Source organism: Carcharhinus amblyrhynchos, chromosome 19 (assembly GCF_965287045.1).
Source record: "Carcharhinus amblyrhynchos chromosome 19, sCarAmb.v2.hapA, whole genome shotgun sequence".
In the NCBI taxonomy this organism is placed as follows: domain Eukaryota; kingdom Metazoa; phylum Chordata; class Chondrichthyes; order Carcharhiniformes; family Carcharhinidae; genus Carcharhinus; species Carcharhinus amblyrhynchos.
Window position 1 is genome coordinate 30,519,281 of NC_137342.1, and position 22,439 is coordinate 30,541,719.

Sequence of the window (22,439 nt, forward strand, 5' to 3'; positions counted from 1 at the left end):
GAAATCCTGCCCTCAGCTGTAGAATGATTGAGCCTGTAATAAGTGACAGAGTTGCGCTCCCATTTGGTACACTTGTACTCTGCAATGCCAGTGCTGAGCACATAAAAAGGCTAATTCTCGGATTTTCCAACCATCCTGTGCTTGTTAACATAAGTGATGGGCACTGGGCTCTACAAAACTTTCCTTGCACAGTTCATATCATCTGTTAAATCGTGACCAAACCCTCCCATTTACAATTCTTAACTGTCATCAGCACTATTTACCAAACCAATGTTTCCATCTTACCATCATCAAACGAATCCATTAGTTGGCTTGGGTTGATCTCAGATCCTCCAATTAAGATGTTGTCCAGTGCCCACTGAGCACGCTCTTTGCTTGCCACCATCAGGCCTTTGAGAACAGCAAAGGGCTGCCACCATCGCAGGCGAGTTGTGTTGGTGTGAGCTTCCTCTGGGAGAAGGACATAATCTTGGCGCACAGAAATATATTTCTGATAATCCATTTCATGAAGCAGGTTCCAGGTGATTCCTACAGTCATGAGAAATTAGTTAGTACCAGAATTCATTATTTCACCAGAAATGTGGCACAGTGGTTAGCACTGCTGCCTCACAGCGTCAGGAACCTGGGTTTGATTCTGGCCCTGGGTGACTCTCTGTGTGGAGTTTGCATGTTCTCCCTGTGTCTGCGTGGGTTTCCTCCGGGTTCTCCGGTTTTCTGGCACAGTCCAAAGATGTGCAGGCAAGGTGTATTGTCCATGGTAAATGTGAGGGGTTACAGTGATTGGTTGGGCACAGGAGTGGGCCTGGATGGGATATTCTTTCAGAAAGTCGATGCAGACTCAATGGGCTGAATGGCCTCCTTCTGCACTGTAGGAATTCCATGATTCTATGAAAGGTTTATCTTAAAGTTCATGATGGAGGTAGTTTTAATCAATGGCCGTTCGTGCCACTGGGATTTTCTGGACCTACCAATGGCGTACCCCGCTATGGACTGGGGTGCAGTCAATGGAAAATCCCATTGACAGTGACAGAAACTCAATATCCCACTGCTGGCCAATGGCGCAGCACCTCCTCCCGTGAGAAACACGCTGCGGGAAGACCAGAGAATTCCCCAATCTCTTTGCCTAATGGTGACTATGGTTGGAATCTTTCCACAAAATTTTACAGTAATCAGTCCAATGAGACTATGCTGATGTTTATGCTTCAGATGAACCTGCTCTCATCTTACTCCAACTCACCCCATCAGCAACTCTTTGATTATCTTTTCCCTAATGGACTTGTCTATTGCAAGGATATGAGTGGAGTATTTGAGAATGTGTGCACATGCTTCAGTAAAATGCTGCCATTTTGATAGTATTCAGTTACCATCATCAAACAAATCCATTAGTTGGCACAGAAATGTGTGAAGAAAATAACTATTCTGTTAAAGAAGTGGGATTAGGGAACAGTTCAGGGAAAATATTGCAAAGTGTTGAGATTGAAATGAATGGTGACATTTAAGTCTGAGATCAATTCATATTCTCACTGTTAAAACATTTACATTTGGGTGTTTAATAGTTATTTCTAACTGTTATAAGCTCCTCAATGGGCAGTTACAGTTTTACAACATTTAGAGTTAGAATGTGCTCAGAATAAAGTCCCAGCAACCAGTTTGCTGATTGAATCTTTTCAGCACTCTTTTGGCTAGTTGGAATAACTATTTCCTATTTGCCTTAAATAAAATGAGACTCTGGCACAGCAAAGTTGAATGTTATGGAATATGATGAAAATAAAGTACAAAGTATGGGTCAGTGGTGACAGTGTAAAGCAGAGAGAACACAGAAGGGATGGAATGCTCTCTGAATGCTCCCTAACCAGAATTGTAGCTACTACCTCAGGAAATTACTGAGTTACCACACTTTGTGGTCAGCATCTCTCTCCTTTCCCTTCTGATCTGCTTGTCTTGTTAATTAGTCTGATTTAAAACATCATTTTGACATGGTTAGGAGGCAGCTAATTAGTGTCACAAAAATAGAGAATAAGCCTCACCTCCATCAGTGGAGTAGTCCAACAAAACCCCTTCCTTCCTACAAGTTGGCTGATGACACGTGGTCATGTTGCTCTCACTGCCTATTCTGGCCCAATATTGCACAAATCTGTGAATACAAGACCAGCATTAATGTATACCTGAAATTGTAAAGGTGCCACTAACATACTTCTAAATAGCAGAAAAGTATTTATTGGCACCAAACAGAAATTTATTATTTAAAGGGAGCACAAAGCTTTTTTCTTGGGATAATCCAACCCAGCACTTTGAGATTTCACACAATCAAGGCACTACACCTAGAACAGTTTATCAGAAAATTATCTTGACATTTCCGAAACAGGACCTGGAAGTCACAGTTGGATTTTCTGGTCTTGTTGTGATGAGTCCCACCGCAGGAGATTTCAGACCCCTGTCTAAAGTCCACTGATTTTCAGGACTAGATGGTCCCAGCAATGGGCAGGAATGGATAATCCCACCCATGATGTGACTGCAAAAGAGCAAGGTGGCTGTGCTGCAACTGACTTAGATTCACAGTTTGCTTGTTACCCCCGCTCCAGACCTTTTTAGAGTCCATGGGGTCACATGTTAGGCAGCTATCTGTGTCAATGAGGGTGCCCATAGAAGCAGTGCAAAATGCACCATCAGATAGCCATCTGGAGCTGCTCGTCTCCTTACGGAAAGGTGGATCTGTACCCTAGAGTTGACCCTTTTGTAAAAGGAAATGATTCAGAGAAATTGCCATTCAGTTATTGGACCATAAGAAACCTGCCATGGAAGCCTCCATAAGCTCAACATCTGCGTGAAAAATGACCCAATCTTCTTGCCTGATTTTCAAGTAATTTTCTTCTGCCCAGGTGATTATTTCTTCCCGACTGTAGGGCAGAAAGGAGGTTGGAGCTTTAGGAATTCTACTGGGAGAAGCATTCTCACCAAGCCTGCCTTCCAATCATGGCACAAGTCACTTATCGGGTAGATCAGGATTTCCCAATCAAGCCACAGAACCTATTGTGATCTCCCAAGAGCATAGGGAAACCTCATGCATTCTCATAATCTCTATGCCTCTTTTTTGCTGCGAAATAGATGCAAACACAGAAATCAAATGCAAACAAGTCGTTTCTAGCTCAATCTCCGCATATATTAGAAATTAGGAAGAGGAGCACAGTCACAAATACATTCAACAGCAATGTGGACCCATCACATTAATCACTGGCCAAGCCATCATCTCATGGCCAGTTAACATTATCTCCTGGAAGTGGTAACCAGTTCAGAGTGGGTAATCTAAACAGTGCTTTTATTTAAAAATATTTAAGTTTTATCTTTTGACATTTTTAATAGGAGAAATAATGCTAGAAAGCTGATACTCATATTGGATCAAGGCACCTCTCTCTCCCTCACACATACCCAGGCACACACACAGGACACCAGTTTGGGTACCCCAAATTGGAGTAGATGAAAATTCAGACCCATTGGAAACTCTTGCTGATTCCTCTTTCAGGCAGAGTAAGTTTCCCTTATCTGTGCTTGGGCATAGGTAATCATTGGAATGGGGAGCACAAGAGGCTCAATTGTCAAACTTACTCACCCGGTTCTCAGCTCAGGTCATTATTTGTATCAATCACAGGAGGGAAAGATCATTCACTGTCAGCATCAAGAATTCTCAGCTCAGGAACAGTAAATATTGATGGAGAACAAACCTCTCTTTAGTCTCTAATGTAAAACGAGAACTATCTATTACAGCAGTGAAACATTTTTCTATTCCTCAAATGAACAATATTTTGGCCCCTCGAACGGTGTTGCTAGTTAAGTGCCATGTAATATTAAATTAGGGCCAGTTTTGTGATCCCAAAGGTGAAAGTCAATGACTGACTGACTGAAGTAAAGAATTACCTTTTTGACTCGACCAAATTAAATAGAGTTTGACTTACTTTGTACCCCGGAGATCGAGGTCTGCAGTTATTGCCTGCCTCATGCCTGCTCCACTGAAATAGAGAGGCAAATCTTCCACCAGCACACCACAATCTGTGCAAGCCTTTCCACCTTCCAGAGAAATCCACAAGTCTGATTTCAAGGCAACAGTCTCAAAACGTTCCTTCAATGAGGTCTGTAATGTATTAGACAAACAATCATTAAATGATTTGATTTATTATTGTCACATGTATTAGCATACAGTGAAAAATATTGTTTCTTTCATACCATACAGACAGAGCATACCATTCATAGAGAAGGAAAGGAGAGTGCAGAATGTAGTGTTACAGTCATAGCTAGGGTGTAGAGAAAGATCAACTTAATGCAAGGTAGGTCCATTCAAGGAAAGAAGCTGTTCTTGACCTGGTTGGTATGTGACCTCAGATTTTTGTATCTTTCTCCTGACAGAAGAAGGTGGAAGAGAGAATGTCCGGGGTGCGTGGCATCCTTAATTATGCTGGTTGCTTTGCCGAGGCAGCAGGAAGTGTAGACAGAGTCAGTGGATGGGAGGCTGGTGTGTGTGGTGGATTGGGCTATATTCACGACCTTTTGTAGTTTCATGGGTTTAAATAGGTCAAAGGCGGTGCAATTTTCCCATTTCCAACTCAGGCAAGTACCCAACTAAGTGGAAAAAAAAGTTTAAGCAGGTTTTATTTTCCTTCCATTTTCCCTTTCCCTAATTTGCATGGGCTGTGTGGCACTGGGAACTAAGAGAATTTCTCTCAGTCTTTAGCTGATGCTGCTCTATGACTGGCTGCTGGGAATAAGGTGACAGCGTTTCATATCAACTTCCCTCCTCTTTGGAAGTGCCCTGCCTCTGCTTGCCACCTCCCCACAATCAGATGTGTGAGATTGGTAGCCTAATGTGGAGGACTTAAAGACACAAATGCCTGTAGAGCTACTCAGATTGCAACATATTGGAACTCCATGTTCTGCCATCATACTGTGCCTCTTCTAGTTACTGCTTTGCCTCTATTCCTCAAATGTGACAATCCAATAATTTATTGAGTTCAGCATTTCATGATGAATTTGATATTGGTTCACTAAAACCTTAGAATAAAACTACCACTAAAGATATTTTAGGTAAAAGTAAATGTCAAATTCTAAGGAACCAACTGATTGTTTAGCAGTAACTGATGCATAATAATCACAAACTCCCAGCACATTAAGCTGTCACAACAGATATCATGGTTTGTACTCTTTGCCCCTCTAGAGATTTGCTGAGTAGAGCTCCATGCAGATTGGCAGCACTCCAGTGTCTTAACGTTTTCCCTACGTGAGCTTTGACAGTCAGCCCCGGCAGCATTTTGTGTCTACAAAATCTATCTTGTTTTCAGCCACTGTCCTACATCTTTCCACAGAGGTTACTGGTCAGTGACCAGGAGTGGGGAGGTTAGCCCAGATGCTCCTTCCAAACACTGCTGTGATTGAGATCAGCTACTCAGCAGAGACAAGAAATATAATCTTCTGGCCTGATACCAGTCTACAAAATTATGAGGCACAGATAGGGTGGATAGTCAGAGGCTTTTATCCAGGGTTGAAAGGCCAATTATAAGAGGGCACAGATTTAAGGCGAGAGGGGATATGTTTTAAGGGAGACATGCAAGGAAACTTCTTCACACAGTGTGTGTGCAATGCACAGAGTGCCTGTAATGCACTGCCAGTGGAGGTGGTTGAAGCAGGCACGTTAACAATGTTTAAAGAGTATCTAATTAATTAATTAAACTAATTAGGGGGGGGAGGGTGCGAGGGTAGGTGACCTTACGAGGTCTAAAGTTAAGGAGAGGGTACAGGTAAGGGAAGAGGCCGAGGATGTCCCAATAATAGAGGGAGTAGGGGGCGTGAGTATGGTTGGTGGCGTTCTGGCAAATAGGGTCCAGGTGAAGGCTGGGATGAAAGCGCTGTATCTGAATGCACGAAGCATTCGGAATAAAGTGGATGAGCTGGTGGCGCAGATCGACACAAATGGATATGATCTGGTGGCCATTACAGAGACGTGGCTGCAAGGTGACAGGGACTGGGAGATGAATGTCCAAGGGTATCAAGTGTTTAGGAAGGATAGGCAGGAGGAAAGGGGGGGGGCGTAGCTCTGCTGATTAAGGATAGTATCAAGGTGGTAGCAAGGGATGATATTGGAGCCAAGGAGCAGAACGTGGAATCGTTGTGGGTGGAGATTAGGAACAGCAAAGGGAGGAAGACGCTAGTGGGTGTCGTCTATAGGCCCCCGAATAATGATCTGGAGGTGGGGCGGGCTGTTAACGCGCAAATAAGTGCGGCGTGCAGGAATGGGACGGCCGTAGTTATGGGAGATTTCAATCTGCATATTGATTGGTCGACCCATGTTGGACATGGTGGGCTCGAGGAGGAGTTCTTGGAATGCTGCCGGGATAATTTCCTTGAACAGTGTGTGTTGGAGCTGACGAGGGAGCAAGCTATCTTGGATCTGGTGCTATGTAATGAGGCGGGTAGAATTAGGGACCTTGCGGTGAAGGATCCTCTTGGAGAGAGTGATCATTGTATGGTGGAGTTTCTGGTGCAGATGGAGGAGGAGAAAGTGGGTTCCCAGACACGCGTCCTTTGTTTGAATAGAGGGGAGTACGGTAGGATGAGAGAAGAATTGGCGAATGTGGACTGGGGGAGTGCATTGGAGGGAGGGTCTGCTGAGGAGCAGTGGAGGATCTTTAAGGAGATCTTTCTTGGTGCTCAGCAGAAATTTATTCCGATGGTCAAAAAGGACTGTAGGAGGAGAGGTAATAAGCCGTGGATAACAAAGGAGGTGAAGGAAAGTGTTAAATTAAAAGCGGAGGAATTTAGAGTAGCTAAGAGTGTTGGGCGAGAAGAGGATTGGGAGAGGTTTAAATGTCAACAAAGATTGACAAAGAAGTTGATAAAGGAGGGTAGGAGAAACTATGAAGCTGGGCTAGCGCTTAATATAAAAAAGGATAGCAAGAGTTTTTATAAATATATAAAAAGGAAGAGGCTGGCTTGGGTGAACGTTGGTCCTTTAGAGGATGAGAAAGGGGACCTAGTGGTAGGGGATGGGGATATGGCTAAGGTATTGAATAACATTTTTGTTTCTGTCTTCACGGAGGAGGACGTGAATAATTTGCCGGGTGTTAGCGATGGAAAGGTGGTAGGACTGGAGGGTCTTAATGACATTACTGTTACTAGAGAGGCGGTGCTCGACAGACTGGAGGGGCTGATTGTGGACAAGTCCCCAGGACCGGATGGAATGCATCCGAGGGTTCTGAAAGAAATGGCGGAGGTTATAGTGGATGCCTTGGTGGTTATTTTCCAGACGTCGCTGGATTCCGGGGAAGTGCCGGAAGATTGGAAAACGGCTAATGTTACGCCGTTGTTTAAGAAGGGTGCCAGGCAAAAGGCAGGGAATTATAGGCCGGTTAGTTTAACGTCTGTGGTAGGTAAAATGTTAGAATCCGTCATTAAGGAGGAAATTGCGAGGCATCTTGAAGGGAATTGCTTGATAGAGCAGACGCAGCACGGTTTCATTAAAGGGAAGTCGTGTCTGACAAATTTACTGGAGTTCTATGAGGATGTGTCTAGGGCGGTGGATAGAGGAGAGCCGGTGGATGTGGTCTTTCTGGATTTTCAGAAGGCGTTTGACAAAGTACCTCATAAGAGGTTATTGCAGAAGGTCAGGGGACTTGGAGTTGGGGGTAAGGTGTTAGCGTGGATAGAGGATTGGTTGTCAAACAGGAGGCAGAGAGTGGGGGTCAACGGGTGCTATTCGGATTGGCGGATGGTGACTAGTGGAGTGCCCCAGGGGTCGGTGATGGGGCCTCAGCTTTTTACCATTTATATAGATGATCTGGAGGAGGGAACCGAGTGTAGGGTGTCGAAATTTGCGGATGACACCAAGATTGGGGGAACGGCAAATTGTGCGGAGGGTGTGGAGAGTCTGCAGAAGGATCTAGATAGGCTGGGCTAATGGGCTAGGAAATGGCAAATGGAATTTAATGTTGGCAAGTGTGAGGTGGTCCACTTTGGTAGGAAGAATGGTAGGAAGGACTATTACTTACGTGGCGAAAAACTGCAGCAGGCGACGGTGCAGAGGGACCTCGGGGTCCTTGTGCATGAGTCGCAAAAACCCAGCTTGCAGGTGCAGCAGGTGGTCAGGAAGGCGAATGGGATGCTGGCCTTCATAGCGAAGGGGATTGAATATAAAAGTAGGGAGGTCTTGCTGCAGCTGTATAGGGCATTGGTGAGGCCGCAGCTGGAGTACTGTGTGCAGTTTTGGGCGCCGCACCTGCGCAAAGATATTTTGGCCTTGGAGGGAGTGCAGAGGAGGTTTACTAGTGAATCTCTGGAATTCTCTACCCGTTGAAGTGGTGGAGGATGCCTCGCTAAATATTTTCAAGAAGCGGGTTGATGGGTTTTTGATAAGAGAGGAGATTAAGGGTTATGGGGAGAGGGCCGGAAGGTGGAACTGAGCCACGACAGATCAGCCATGATCTTATTGAATGGCGGGGCAGGCTCGAAGGGCCAGATGGCCTACTCCTGCTCCTATTTCTTATGTTCTTAATAGACACATGAATGGGAGGCAGAGGGATAGAAACCGCATATTGCCGCAGGCTCGGTGGGCCAAAGTGTCTGTTCCTGTGATGTATTTTTTTTGTACAGCTTAAAACAATATCAGTCAATGCTTTTATCAATGAATTAATTAGGCAAGTTATGTCAAAATATTTTTTAGCAGATAATGGCTCAATATTTCATCACATTGTGATCACGGATTAACGTTGAGGAAGGAACATAATTATTTGGACAAGTGCAAATCAAAAGTAAGCATTGTTCACTGAAGAAACAGTTGTCCCATACAATCTTATGCTAATAGCCAAGGAGTTTTGTTTGTTAAATTTATTGTGAATCCAAATAATAAGAGCCACACAGAGCGAATGGCATTCATTCATAAAAATGGAAAATCATGTTTAGTTGGGCTGTGAATGATCACGTTAACTAGCTCCACTCCATTACTCATGATCCCTAAAAAATGCAATGTCTGCGAGTTTTCCAATAAATATTCTGCCCAATTTGAGATCTTAGGAAATCTCACGTAATCCAATAATACCTTCAGCGGCCGACTCAAGTAGCAATTTGACCCAGTAAAGCCAGGATCACAGAAGCACTGTTTGTTCAGACAGTCTCCATGTCCTCCACAATTGTCTGGGCAAGCAGGTCCCACATAGAAATTATCGATCGCCCACTGGATATCTGAATACTTCTGATAGAACCGGAATCTCACAGGACTGGAACAAAATAGCATGAGTTAGTTTTAATTCACCCGGAATCTGCACAAGAGTCTCCACACTCCAGAATGATAATTGTATGAAAATGCCAATGAGAACACAACTGATCAAGGACAGGATACAAATATATTAATAAAAGCATTTTGCTTTTCCACTTAAATTGATCGTGATGAAGGGTCATCTGGACTCAAAACGTTCGCTCTGTTCTCCCTCCACAGATGCTGTCAGATCTGCTGAGATTTTCCAGCATTTTCTGTTTTTGTTTCAGAATCCAGCATCCGCAGTAATCTGCTTTTACATTAACTCGATAATGTGTTTTTCGGTCTGCATTCTTTCTCAGCTGCAGAAATTACCCAGCAGTTCGAGACATTAAAAAAGTACAGCAGACTCTCCTCTGCTGCTTTCAGGGCCTATTTATTATTGGTTCAGATGGAAGTGACATAATTCCATTGCTTAGAGTAATATGGAGTCTGTTCTACTGCCACAGACGAATGATTCACTCATTCACTTGGCTGAAAGATGATTTAAAGCATCGTATGTACAGTGGACAATTTCAGGCACCTCCTTAGGCCAGTGCTGTTAACCTTAAAGGAACCAATCACTGAGTACTGACCTTTCAGACTTCAAAAGTCTACATAAAGCGGCTTACCATCAGATCCATCCATCTAATACTGGTTAGATTCAAGTGGGAACAGAAAGGGTACTGCAGATATTTAATGTCCTTCATGATGACTGGAGAATCAATTCAAAGTTTGTTCAGATTAAACTTCCACTTTTATATTTTTCATTTACATTTGTGAAGTTTGGTTTCAAACAATGCAGTTTAGCCTCTCCAGCCACATATTGGTGTTCAATTAAAGACACACTTTATGCATGTAAATTATTCTGCCATTGCATTTTGCAAAGGGAGCTAAGATCATCAGAGGCACAGTGATTAGCATTGCTGCCTCACACCGTTAGGGGACCTGGGTTCGACTCTGGCCTTGGATCACTGTCTGTTTGAAGTTTGCATGTTCTCTCCATGTCTATGTGGATTTCCTCCAGGTGTTCCATTTTCCTCCCACAGTCAAAAGATGCGCGGGTTAGCTGGATTGGCCATGCTAAATTGCCCCTTGGTGTTCCAAGATGTGTAGATTAGGGGGATTAGCAGGGTAAATACATGGGGTTCCGGGGATAAGGCCTGAGTAAATTGCTCTGTCAAAGCATTGGTGCAGACTCAATGGGCCGTACTTTGGGATTTTATGAATTAGCACTATCAAGATCAAAGGTTAATTTTTTAAAATGGAAGATAACCCAGACCCAGATGGGGAAAGGAGGAAGCAGAGAAAGTGAGATTGAGTGAGAGGAAGGGAAGGGAGATATGAGGGTGGAATGGGGAGTAGTGGTTAGAGAAGGAAGAGGAGAATTGGATAAACTAGATGACAAAAGGTAGAGGACAAGAAGTGGTTGTGGGGGAGTGAGTTGTATTTCTGCCACGGTTCAGATTTTACCTGGGAAAGGGGTTGGGGAGCTAGGCTCCCCTTCATGTAATCAGTTTGTCTTGTTATAATGGAGATGTGTAGAGATCTCCATTACTCTCTATAGACAAGGATTTTAATTCCTAATTTCTTGTGGGATGGGTAGGAGACATAGGCTCTTGTGATCTCAGGGTGCAGATTGACATCTGAGTTTAGCAGAAATTTTCCCTTCTCTCCAGTGAACTTGGAACTTCAGCTTTGATGGGGGAATTGGTTATGGTGAGCAGGTCAAGATGGAACTTGCAATTGGGGGCGCGGTTAGGGGTGTGGGCTGAGAAGATGGGTTGGGGCAATGTTCAACCATCAAAGTTTAATTGAGAGGGAGCAGGGAGCATGGTGCAGTCAGGTTAGAATTTGAATATTGAATAAATACACGTGCACCCATTTAGGAAGTCTGTAGTTAACAGTAATGGTACTCAAAAAGGAAGAAATATATCTTTGACAAGTCCAGATTTCCACCAAATTGAGAAGCAACTGAGTGAGATCACTTCACTACAAAAGCTCTTTACTCACTTGCCCAGTAGATTTTCTGGCAATGGATAAATGACTCTTTTCCACTCCTTCGCAGGGAAGAATACAGATGGCTGTGAGATATCGCCAGAGCACTGCGGGTCAGCTGGTAGACACTGTGGCACCAAGTAATGCCAGTTAACCCCAAAGTCTGTGGAATACTGAACATGAACCTGATTCTGAATGATCTTTTCGGTGGTTTTACAGCCCACTGATATCTGGAAAAATGGAATAAATTCCATTAGCAAGGAATTTCCACTTATTACAGTGTTTACCATAATCAAAATGACATTTCAATTAGATTGCAAAGTGAAGGACTGGCTCTTGGAAAAGAGCCAGAGCATTGCTGGACATTGATTAACTTGAGTCTGCAGTGATAATGTGAGTTGATAATTTAAATTACCATTGTACCCCCACCTCAGGGCTCCTCAGGCAAACTCTCTCCTTCCACAGCATCTGCCTTGATATAAGCGTGGAATACACCTTTCAGGTCTGAGGCGCTCACGCTGGCCATGCATTTAGGGGGAGATCTGCTTTGCCACACTTGCTTAGGTTTAATTACAGAACTATGATGTGGGTTGACATGGAGTGTATATAGCAGCACTGGGGGCCTTTTCTAGGGCCTGCTTGGTTCCTTCACCATTGCCTCCCACCCAACTCTGTGCTTCCCACCCCACTCTCTCTCACGGCTACTGCCATATCACAGGATCCAGAATTCATGTTCAGTTCACCGGGGAGCTTCTAGGTGATGAACATGTGCTTGACCGTCTAATTTCAGAGAAGCCTGAGGCCCAATTTTGCTGGGGTCTCAGAAATCCCTGTTCCAGTGAGGGGTTTATTTCCTCTGCCCAGGTTAGTGCTATGCAATGTCTACCCCAGTATTCTGAAACATTAAGCACATGGCCAACAACATCAAGGAAAAGCACTTTAGTTTCTCATATTTTTAGCCCCAGTGTTTTCATTGATGAGAAACCCTGGTTCATGACTGTCAACTTTGCTAAGTTATTGCACTTGAGTCAGAAGATTGTGTTCAAGCCTCACACCAGGGACCAAGATGCAATCTTTGCCGACACTCCAGTGCAGTACAAAGGGAATGCAGCAGTGTCAGTGGAAACATCTTTCAGCTGAGATGTTGAACTGAGTGTCCAGCTCCAGCAACTCACGCCATATAAAATATGCCAAAGAAGAGTTTCCCTAGAGTATTAGCCATATTTCTCTTTCAACAAACACCATCGCAAACAGGATCATCAAACATTCATCTTATTTACTATTATTATTTATTTTCATTAGTGTTACAAGTATACTAAAATGTGAAGAAGTGATTGCTGCTGTGTTACCTAGACAACAAAGGTGACTTCATTTGAAAAGTTGATTACAACAGTTTGGGATGTCCTAAGGACATGGTAGGGTTTTACCGAGAAGCAAGCTTTTCCTTCCATCTCCTATCTTAAGAAACAAATATTTTAAAAACTGTACAATGATTTGTGGCTAGTAATGTTTGCATGGAGTTTGCCCTTTGAAATGCTCTAAAATTACTGAGAAATTTCTTTTGGGTTCAAGTTTCCTGTTTAGGTTGTTCTAAACTGTTTCTGTAATGAGACTGTTATTGGCCTGCTCTCTTGTGCTAATGTATACTTTAAATTTTTCAAAACACTTAAATAAAAAGAAACTGTGTAAGATTTTACTTCTAATCCTTTATTGTGACTGTTCTGATCGTATATTTGAATTTCTCTAAACCCCAGAACTATTGCTATTTCACACTGAATGGGATTGGTTTTTTTGTAATGACATCAGCCTTTTTTAAAATGTATATGAGGTTCAACCATTTCCAAAGGAGAAATTTAGTTTGAAAATGACAAAGGCCACTATTTCTGCAAAGGAAGCATTAATCTTTTGAAAATAAAGTTGAAAAACAAAATGACAAAGTGTTTGTCTCGTTTAAACCCAGTAGCAGTGGCACTGTTTTCAACTGTAAAAAAAGAGATATGAAATACCAATGTGATAACTAAATATCAATATTAATTGGTGTGTATGTTAGGAATCCCAGCCTGTTAACAATTCCAGCTCTATACTGAAACAGCTTCAGCTAGCCTTGAACAGAGAATCCAAACGTCGCTGGATTCTGGGGAAGTGCCGGAACATTGGAAAACGGCTAATGTTACGCCGTTGTTTAAGAAGGGTGGCAGGCAAAAGGCGGGGAATTATAGGCCGGTTAGTTTAACGTCTGTTGTAGGAAAAATGTTAGAATCCGTGATCAAGGAGAAAATAGTGAGGCATCTTGAGGAGAATTGTTTGACAGAGCAGACGCAGCACGGTTTCATTAAGGGGAAGTCGTGTCTGACGAATTTATTGGAGTTCTATGAGGATGTGTCTAGGGCAGTGGATAGAGGAGAGCCGGTGGATGTGGTGTTTCTTGATTTTCAGAAGGCGTTTGACAAGGTGCCTCACAAGAGGTTATTACAGAAGGTCAGGGGGCATGGAGTTGGGGGTAGGGTGTTAGCGTGGATAGAGGATTGGCTGTCAAACAGGAGGCAGAGAGTGGGGGTCAATGGGTGCTATTCGGATTGGCGGTTGGTGACTAGTGGAGTGCCCCAGGGGTCGGTGATGGGGCCTCAGCTATTTACCATTTATATAGATGATCTGGAGGAGGGAACCGAGTGTATGGTGTCGAAATTTGCTGATGACACCAAGATTGGTGGAACGGCAAATTGTGTGGAGGGTGTGGAGAGTCTGCAGAAGGATCTAGATAGGCTGGGCGAATGGGCCAGAACTGGTAAATGGAATTTAATGTTGGCAAATGTGAGGTTGTCTACTTTGGTAGGAATAATGGTAGGAAGGACTATTACTTACGTGGCGAAAAACTGCAGCATGCGACGGTGCAGAGGGACCTCGGGGTCCTTGTGCATGAGTCGCAAAAACCCAGCCTGCAGGTGCAGCAGGTGGTCAGGAAGGCGAATGGGATGCTGGCCTTCATAGTGAGGGGGATTGAATATAAAAGTAGGGAGGTCTTGCTGCAGCTGTATAGGGCACTGGTGAGGCCGCAGCTGGAGTACTATGTGCAGTTTTGGTCGCCGCACCTACGCAAGGATATTTTGGCCTTGGAGGGAGTGCAGAGGAGGTTTACTAGGCTGATTCTGGAGTTGAGGGGGTTGAACTATGAGGAGAGGCTGAATAAACTAGGCTTGTACTCGTTAGAGTTTAGAGGAATGAGGGGAGATCTCATTGAGACGTATAAGATGTTGAATGGGATGGATAGGATAGAGGTGGAGAGGATCTTCCTGCTCAGAAAGGACAGTAGGACTAGAGGGCATAGCCTCAAGATAAAGGGGGGGGCGGTTTAGAACGGAGTTGAGGAGGAACTTCTGCACTCAAAGGGTGGTGAATCTCTGGAATTATCTGCCTGTTGAAGTGGTGGAGGCTGCCTCACTCAATATTTTTAAGACGCGGGTTGATAGGTTTTTGATAGGCAAGGGGATTAAGGGTTATGGGGAGAGGGCGGGAATGTGGAACTGAGCCACGACAGATCAGCCATGATCTTATTGAATGGCGGGGCAGGCTCGAGGGGCTAGATGGCCTACTCCTGCTCCTATTTCTTATGTTCTTATGAATCAGAAATAAAAACTTAAGATGCTGAAAATTGTCAACTTTTGAATAAGAAATGTAAGTTAACAGTGGTCATTAGGCTATTAATCGACAAAGGACTCAGCTAAAATGCTAACCAATTTGCTCTGAGGCATTGACTAATTCATTTTGTTACATTCTTGTTCTATTTCAGAATACCCTGCAAACTAGAGGAACACAAACATCCCAAAATGTGGACAATTCACCTGTTCCTTAGCACTGTGTTGAAGTATCAGGTCAAATTACATTAGTTCAAGAACACAGCTTTACAAATCAGCCAAACTTAAATGGGTATCTGAACACTAAATCTTTTGCTCTTCTATTCCTTTTAAAGTTTTGAATACAACACACTGAAATATTATATTCATTTTTACTTTTAAGGATGGAACGAAAGGCTTTACCTTGAACTGCACAATCCAGTCCTCACTGGGTGTTAGGTCATGTGTTGTTGCATCAACCTCTCGACCATCATGAGTACCACAGAGCATCACCCCATCAGGGGAGTCGCAGAATCTTTCCACAGAGCACTCATCATGAAACATCCAGTACTTGTTTAGTTTATAAGCTGCAAGTATATTCAGTTTCCAAAACAAATGCACATTTTAGTGAAATATCACTACCAGCATACACCAAACATTTTACACAGGAATCCATCCTGATAACCTCCTAGCAATAAATTGAGTTGTCATCGCAACTCAGATATCAATTGGATAGCTTTTGTGTACCATACATCTATGGATTCTTACAATAAGACCATAAGATGTAGCAGCAGAAATAGGCCATTCGGCCTATTCAGTCTACGCCACCATTCAATGCGATTATGACTGATCTGATGTAATAATCCTCAACTCTACTTTCCCGCCCTTTACCTTTGATTCCCTTACTGATTAAAAATCTCAAACACACCTAACGAGCCAGCCTCTCTGTGGTAAAGAATTCAACAGATTCTCAACCATCTGAGAGAAGAAATTCCTCCTCATCTCTGTCTTAAGTGGGTGACCCCCTTACTCTGAGATTATGTCTTCTGGTCCGGGACTCGCTCACAACCTCTCAGCATCTACCTGTGTCTTATTCTTCTAAATTCCAATGAATACTGGCCCAACCTACTCAATCACTCCTCAAAAGAAAATCCCTTCATAGCCAGGATCAAGCTAGTGAACCTTCTCTGGACTGCCTCTAATGACAGTATATCTTACCTTAGATAAGGGGACCAAAACCGTTCATAGTATTCCACCTGTGGTCTAACTTGGGCCTTATATAGTTGTAGCAAAACTTCTTTATTTTTATACTCCATTCCCTTTGAAATAAACGGCCAAAATACCATTGGCTGTGCCTGTTAACTGCTGAACTTGCACGTTAAATGTTAGTGATTTATGCACAAGAACTCTCAAATCTCTCGGTGCTGCAGCTTTCTGCTGTCTCTCTCCATTTAAATAATACTCAGCTCCTTTAGTCTTCCTCTCAAAATGGATAATTTCACATTTTCCTACGTTATGCTCCTCCTGCCAAATTTTTGCCCACTTTAAGAGTGATAAGTCTCTTCTTACCTACTAATGAAAGAATGTTAATCATATTATTTAACATCTTAGTATGGCTGGATCTGATGTACCTTTGTAATGTGATAGGAAAGACAAAACATTGTATAGCAGCTGAGGTCACTAAATATTTGACTGTAACCAAGATGCTATCAATATTGGTCTCATGACTATAATTAAAAGCTTGTGTCAGTAATAGAACTGTGAGAAGAATTTTGTAAATCTGGGGTAGGCCAGCAACTCGAGACTTGTGTCAGGATCTCAAGCCAGCCGTCACTTGAAGTTTGTGTCTGGGTCACAGGACTATAATTCAGAGTTTATGTCTGTATTAAAGACTATAACTGGAAGCTTGTGTCTGGGTCATAGGGTTGTAACTGAAAGCTTGTGAATGTTCTAACACCAACCAGACAGCAGGCTATATTATTGTGGTATTGAGCAATGAGATTAATTAATGACCTCTTAGTGGAGGCACCCCTAGGTAGTAGTGATCATAACGTGACTGAATTTTATGTTCAGTTCGAGGGAGAGAAGTGTCATTCTAAGACTAGTATTTTAAACTTAAATAAAGGCAATTATGAGGGAATGAAAGCAGAGTTAGCTGAAGTGATCTGGCAAATTAGGTTAAGGGACAGGTCAGTAGAGATGCAGTGGCAGACATTTAAGAGAATAGTTCGGAACACACAGAATAGATAGTTTTCAACGAGAAAGGGAAATTCCAAGGTGAGGACCCATCATCAGTGGTTAACTAAAAAAGTCAGAGAGTATCAAACTTAAAGAAAAAGCATACAGTTGTGCAAAGATGGGTAGCAGGTCAGAAGATTGGACAGAACAGAAAAAAATACAAAGAATGGCCAAAAGATTGATAGGGATCAAAAGTAAGAGCATGAGAGAAAGTTAGCTAGAAATATAAAGACAGACAGTAAGAGGTTCTATAGTTATTTTAAAAAAAAGTTAACAAAGTGAGTGAGTGTCTGATAGAAAGTGAGTCCAGGGAATTAATAATGGAAAATACGGAGATGGCAGATGAATTGAACAGATATTTTCACAATAGAGGATACAAATAACATATAGTATACTGTGTAAATTGTGAGAGATTGCAGAGTTGTGGGATGCACAGAGGCCTAGTGAATGAATTCTAAAAGGTTAGTGTGCAGCTACACAAATAATTAGGAAATTATTATGAGGTGAATTAAATACAAAAGTAGGGAGGTTATGCTTCAGTTATACAGGTCACTGGTGAGACCACATCTCAACTAATGATATAGTATTTAATGAAGGATGTAAATGCATTAGAAGCAGTTCAGACAAGGTTTAAACTAATACCTAGAATGGGTAGGTTGTCTCATGAGGAAAGGTTGACAGGCTAGGCTTGTATCTGCTGTCGTTTATATGAGTAAGAAGTGACTTGATTGAAATGTATAAGGACCTGGGGGTGTTAATGGTTGATGTGGAGAGGATGTTTCCTCTTGTGGGGGAATCTAGAACTTTTATAAAATAAGTAGTTGTCCAGTTAGGATAAGATGAGGGAATTTGTTTTTCTCTCAGAGTGTTGAAAGTCTTTGGAACTCTCTTCCTCAAAAGGCGGTGGATGCGGAGTCATTGAATATCTTAAAGGCAGAGGTAGAAAATATTCTTCACAAACAAAGGGATGAAAGGTTATTGGGGGTAGTGGGAAATTGGAGTTGAGGCTAAAATCAGATATGCCATGTTTTTATTGAATGGTGGAGCAGGCTCGAAGAGTTGAGTGGCCTATTCCTGCTCCTAATTCATATATCTGTATGTGTGTGGGTCACAGGACTGCTATTAGGGTCCTGTATCTGGGTCACAGGCTGCTTTTGGCATCTTTGTCTGAGTCACAGGAAGTCTTGTTTCTGAAAGCCTGAGTCTGGGTTACACTGGAGGTCTTGTGCTGCAGTGGGATAGAGTCCCTGCCTCTGAGCCAGAAGCTCCAGGTGGGAAGATCCTGACGCCCAAAGAAGGTGCGTTGATAATGCAGCCAAATTGGTTGGGTATCAACTTGCAAATCCTTCCAACACATGCCAATGTCAGGCAGTAAGAGAGGGAGAGACTTTGGGTCAGCCATGCGATGGAAAGAAAGTTAGAGCCTCTATCATCAGCACCCACAGTTCCAGACTACAAAACATGCGGGTAAAAGTGTATGTTGCCACGGCAACTTCAATTCTGAGTGAATGCTAAAACCAAACCTGACACATCTGGATCACAGGACCGTAATTAGAAGCTGATATCTGGGTCCCAGGATTGTAATTAGGAGATTGTATCTGGGGTTCACAGTGCCGTAATTAGCCTGAATCTTTATCTTGAGGCTATAACAGGAAACATGTATAACTGGTTCTCTGCAGTGGAAAAAAGGCTGCTTTCTAGTTTTACATTATATAAATCACTGCTTGACCAAGTTTGTGTTATGGAGTTTGAGGGTGTAACATGTAATAATGGTAGCCGTTAGTTTGCAGTTTCATCGTAGTTTTAACATTTAAAATTATGATTGCTATAAGAAATCACTAAGGACAGGCAACCTTAAATTTGAAAATAATTGGTCTTTAAAGTCAGTTTAATATCGGTGCTTCCGGTTCTAGTTAAATACGATCACACTGATTTAGGACCATTAACTGGTCTGCTGTCCCAAAGCAGAATATTCCGACCTTCAGGCAGTCATACGTGAAGCTTTCTAATTAAACATTATTCTCGAAGAGCAGACTGCCATTTTCAGCATTTTATTGACTATTGGTGACTGGAATATCATTTACCTGTGGGTCTTTCTTCAAATAGGTCGAAGATGATCCTGCCAACAGGTCCACTATCAGCAGGACTCCGGTCATGTGGTGGGACAGGAGTACTGCTGAATGTATCCAGCATGAAGGTTCTCTCGCCGGCTGTCCCAGATATCAATACGTTGTCAATAGCCCAGTCGCTCTGCTCATGTCCATTATGGGTAGGTTGCCACCAACGGAAACGAGTACCAACAACTTTGGCCTCAGGTGGTAGAAGAATACTCACAAAGCTACAAACAAACCACAAGTAGAGTAGAAATAGTTGGTTCTGACATTTTTCAAAGTGATAGTGTGGGCACTCCTAAGGTAGAATCATTGAACCAGCAGTTGCGGACAAATTTGATTAAATGTCAGTCATCATCAGCCAAATGATTCATTATTCAGTCCAAACCTGCTAGTAAGGAGTTAATTCCCCCTTTCACACAAAACAATTTCTTCAAAATCACTATTAATTGAGATTCTCCTGACCAACAACTCTTGATATCACAAGGGCAGATTAGGAGCAGTGATGCAAAGACCCCTCTTTCAGGGAATGAGGCAAAAAGGTCTGGAGGTTAATTAAAGCAGTTTTGTTCCAATACCCCCTAACAATTGATTTAATTGACACAGTGGAAAAGTTCTGTGCATTCAGAGAAAAATATAACCTAAGAGTGGGGCAAGTATCTGAATTTACCCAGATCATTTTAAAAAAATAGTCCAAAGGTGCATACCAGTTGACAATGGCATCTTGCAAAAACTGCATTGCAAACATTTGTGCTTGATGCCTGTTACTTTCAATATTGAATTGGGCCTTTCAGAGCAGGTTGTAGTGGACCCCAAGTGAAACTCTAAATTGCTCAGTTTGAGGACCATACCCTTTGAATGACTTAAAATGAAACAGACTCAACTGCTGGAATTTTACCACCTTGCCTGCCCAAGGCTCATAAGATTCCGCTCGAGGCCAACGGAGAATGCCATTCTGCGAGCCTCACCCGCCCTGATTCTGGGGTGGGCGATGTGGTGAAATTTCAGCCAACAACATTGATACTTGTTTTGCATTTAGAAATTTCTAAGGAAGTTGGTGTTTATTTTACGAGTTCAGGAGAATAATAACAAAAGAATTCCAGATCATTCATAGGACAAAGAAAACTAAGAGGAGATTTGATAGAGGTGTTTAATACCACAAAAGATTAAGCTGGAGTACATCAGACAAACAGTTTGCAATGGCTGAAGGATCGATTAGAGGGCCCAGATTTAAGATAACTGACTAAACAGCCAAATCTTTTTTACCTCATCAGTGGTTAGGATTTGGAACGTACTGTCTGATCAGGTGGCAGGAACACATTCAATAGTAGCCCCCAAAATGAAACTGAATAAATACTTGGAATACAAATTACGGAGCAAAAGGGAAAAAGTGAGGAAATGGGAGTAACTGGATCAATCTTTGCAGGAACTATGAAATTTTGATGGGCCAGGTGGCCTCTATCTGTGCTGCACTACTCTACAATTGCCAGTTTAAAAATTCTTTCCCTGAAAAATGACAAAACTTAACACTTGTGTGGCACGGTAGCACAGTGGTTAGCACTGCTGCTTCAGAATGCCAGGGACTTGGGTTCGATTCCCGGCTTGGATCACTGTCTGTTTGGAGTTCGCATGTTCTCCCAGTGTCTGTGTGGGTTTTCTGTGGTTTGCTCCAACATTCTGAACGACGTGCTGGTTCGGTACATTGGCCCGAACAGGTGCCGGGCTGTGGCAACTAGGGGAATTGCATGATAACTTCATTGCGGTGTTAATGTGAGCCTTACTTGTGACTAATAAATAAATTTTAACTTTTTAATTCAAATTTCTATTCTAGGCGCCTTAATATTATGAAAAGAGTAACAAGCAAAAGACCTTCAAACATGAACAGATGCTAATTTCATCTTCATGGTTCTCTCCTCAATACTAAACTTGGAGCATAAATCAGCTATAAAGGCTCAAACCATTATTTCCTCCAGGGAGTTTCACTAACCTGCCAGATGAGGCCCTATTTCCAAATTCCGGTTGCATTTACACTGCCTGTGTAGCACAGTATTTAAAATTGTACATGCAGCCTCTGTCTTAGACATTGCTTAACAAACATCCAGCAAATCCTTAGCCATTAAGGAAGTTATATCTGGCATTCAAGCCCTTGAGTCACTTACGAAGGTTTATTGTACTGATCAAAGAAGATTTCCATCAAGATGTTCCATGTGATGCCTCCGTTAACAGAATAATCCAGGAAGACTCCCTGATTACGGTTGCTAGGAGGAACAAGGCAGCCATACATGAAGTAGAACTGGATAAACTCAGCATCCACGAGGTCCAAATCCACTGTCACCAACTGACGACTGCAACCCTAAGGCAAAAGAATAATTTAGTCAGAAGCAGATTTTGCTTGCGTTCGAGGATTTTTGGATGCTGCTTTGTCTCTGCATCACACACATTCAAAACTTAATAGAAAGCAAAGTGATTATGTTATTTGGTAGGAGAGCCTGCAAACAAGGATCAACTTGAAAGCACTTTCATCCATTGAGAATTTAGAGTCATTTTTGATCTTTAGGTTCTCCATTCTGTAATATTTATTAACCAGAAGCATAGTGTCGAATTGGACGGGGTTTATGTTTGAAAAGTCAATAGGGTAACCAGGCTGTCTTTTAAGGCTTTGGTAGTGTATCATTGTTGTGTTTGAGAAAACTACTCCTTCAATGGAGTTCATTTGAAGCATTTGACATTGCAACTGGATTCTGATCAAAGTGTTGAACTTTATTTTAACTTATGTTTTTCTAAAATTTCCAATTCTGTAAATAAACTAATGGTCACCTCAAGAAACTGGCCTAAGTGAGAAGCTGGTACACTGACCATTCTGCACCAGACTTTGAATTGCTAAGTATTGAATTCTGCCTTCCCATCTTTGTCAATAAAATGAGAGAGTTGTGTAAAGGCCATTGCTGAGGTACTATCAAGTTGGTGTTGGTACAATTCCAAAAGGTATGGCACAAACACAACAAAAACTAAATTACAAAGAAAAGCCCACCAGCCGTGCTTTATTGTGAAGGGAACATTCATTAACAAGTGCGTTGCAAGATGCGCGAAGTACATGTGCACATTGCAAGGTGCTAACAATAACTTGCACTGTGCAAGTCAGAGAGAATTAGAACAGGGCAATTTCCTCGTTTACATGGGCTGAATTCCAAAGTGCATCCAGTCCAGGGT

At 42.5% G+C, this 22,439-nt stretch overlaps 1 protein-coding gene across 2 annotated transcripts in view; it reads right to left on the reverse strand.

Moving 5' to 3' along the window:
* The window catches only part of reln (reelin), a 318,770-nt gene that overhangs the window by 17,399 nt on the left and 278,932 nt on the right, over positions 1 to 22,439 (reverse strand). For both annotated transcript variants that reach the window (XM_080207461.1, XM_080207462.1), the window contains 8 exons: positions 21,389 to 21,582; positions 19,203 to 19,456; positions 15,304 to 15,467; positions 11,285 to 11,499; positions 9,077 to 9,254; positions 3,951 to 4,126; positions 2,028 to 2,134; positions 286 to 528 (listed from right to left, as the gene is read on the reverse strand). In XM_080207461.1, the coding sequence (XP_080063587.1) occupies positions 286 to 528; positions 2,028 to 2,134; positions 3,951 to 4,126; positions 9,077 to 9,254; positions 11,285 to 11,499; positions 15,304 to 15,467; positions 19,203 to 19,456; positions 21,389 to 21,582 (1,531 nt within the window). The remainder of the gene's footprint in view (positions 1 to 285; positions 529 to 2,027; positions 2,135 to 3,950; positions 4,127 to 9,076; positions 9,255 to 11,284; positions 11,500 to 15,303; positions 15,468 to 19,202; positions 19,457 to 21,388; positions 21,583 to 22,439) is intronic.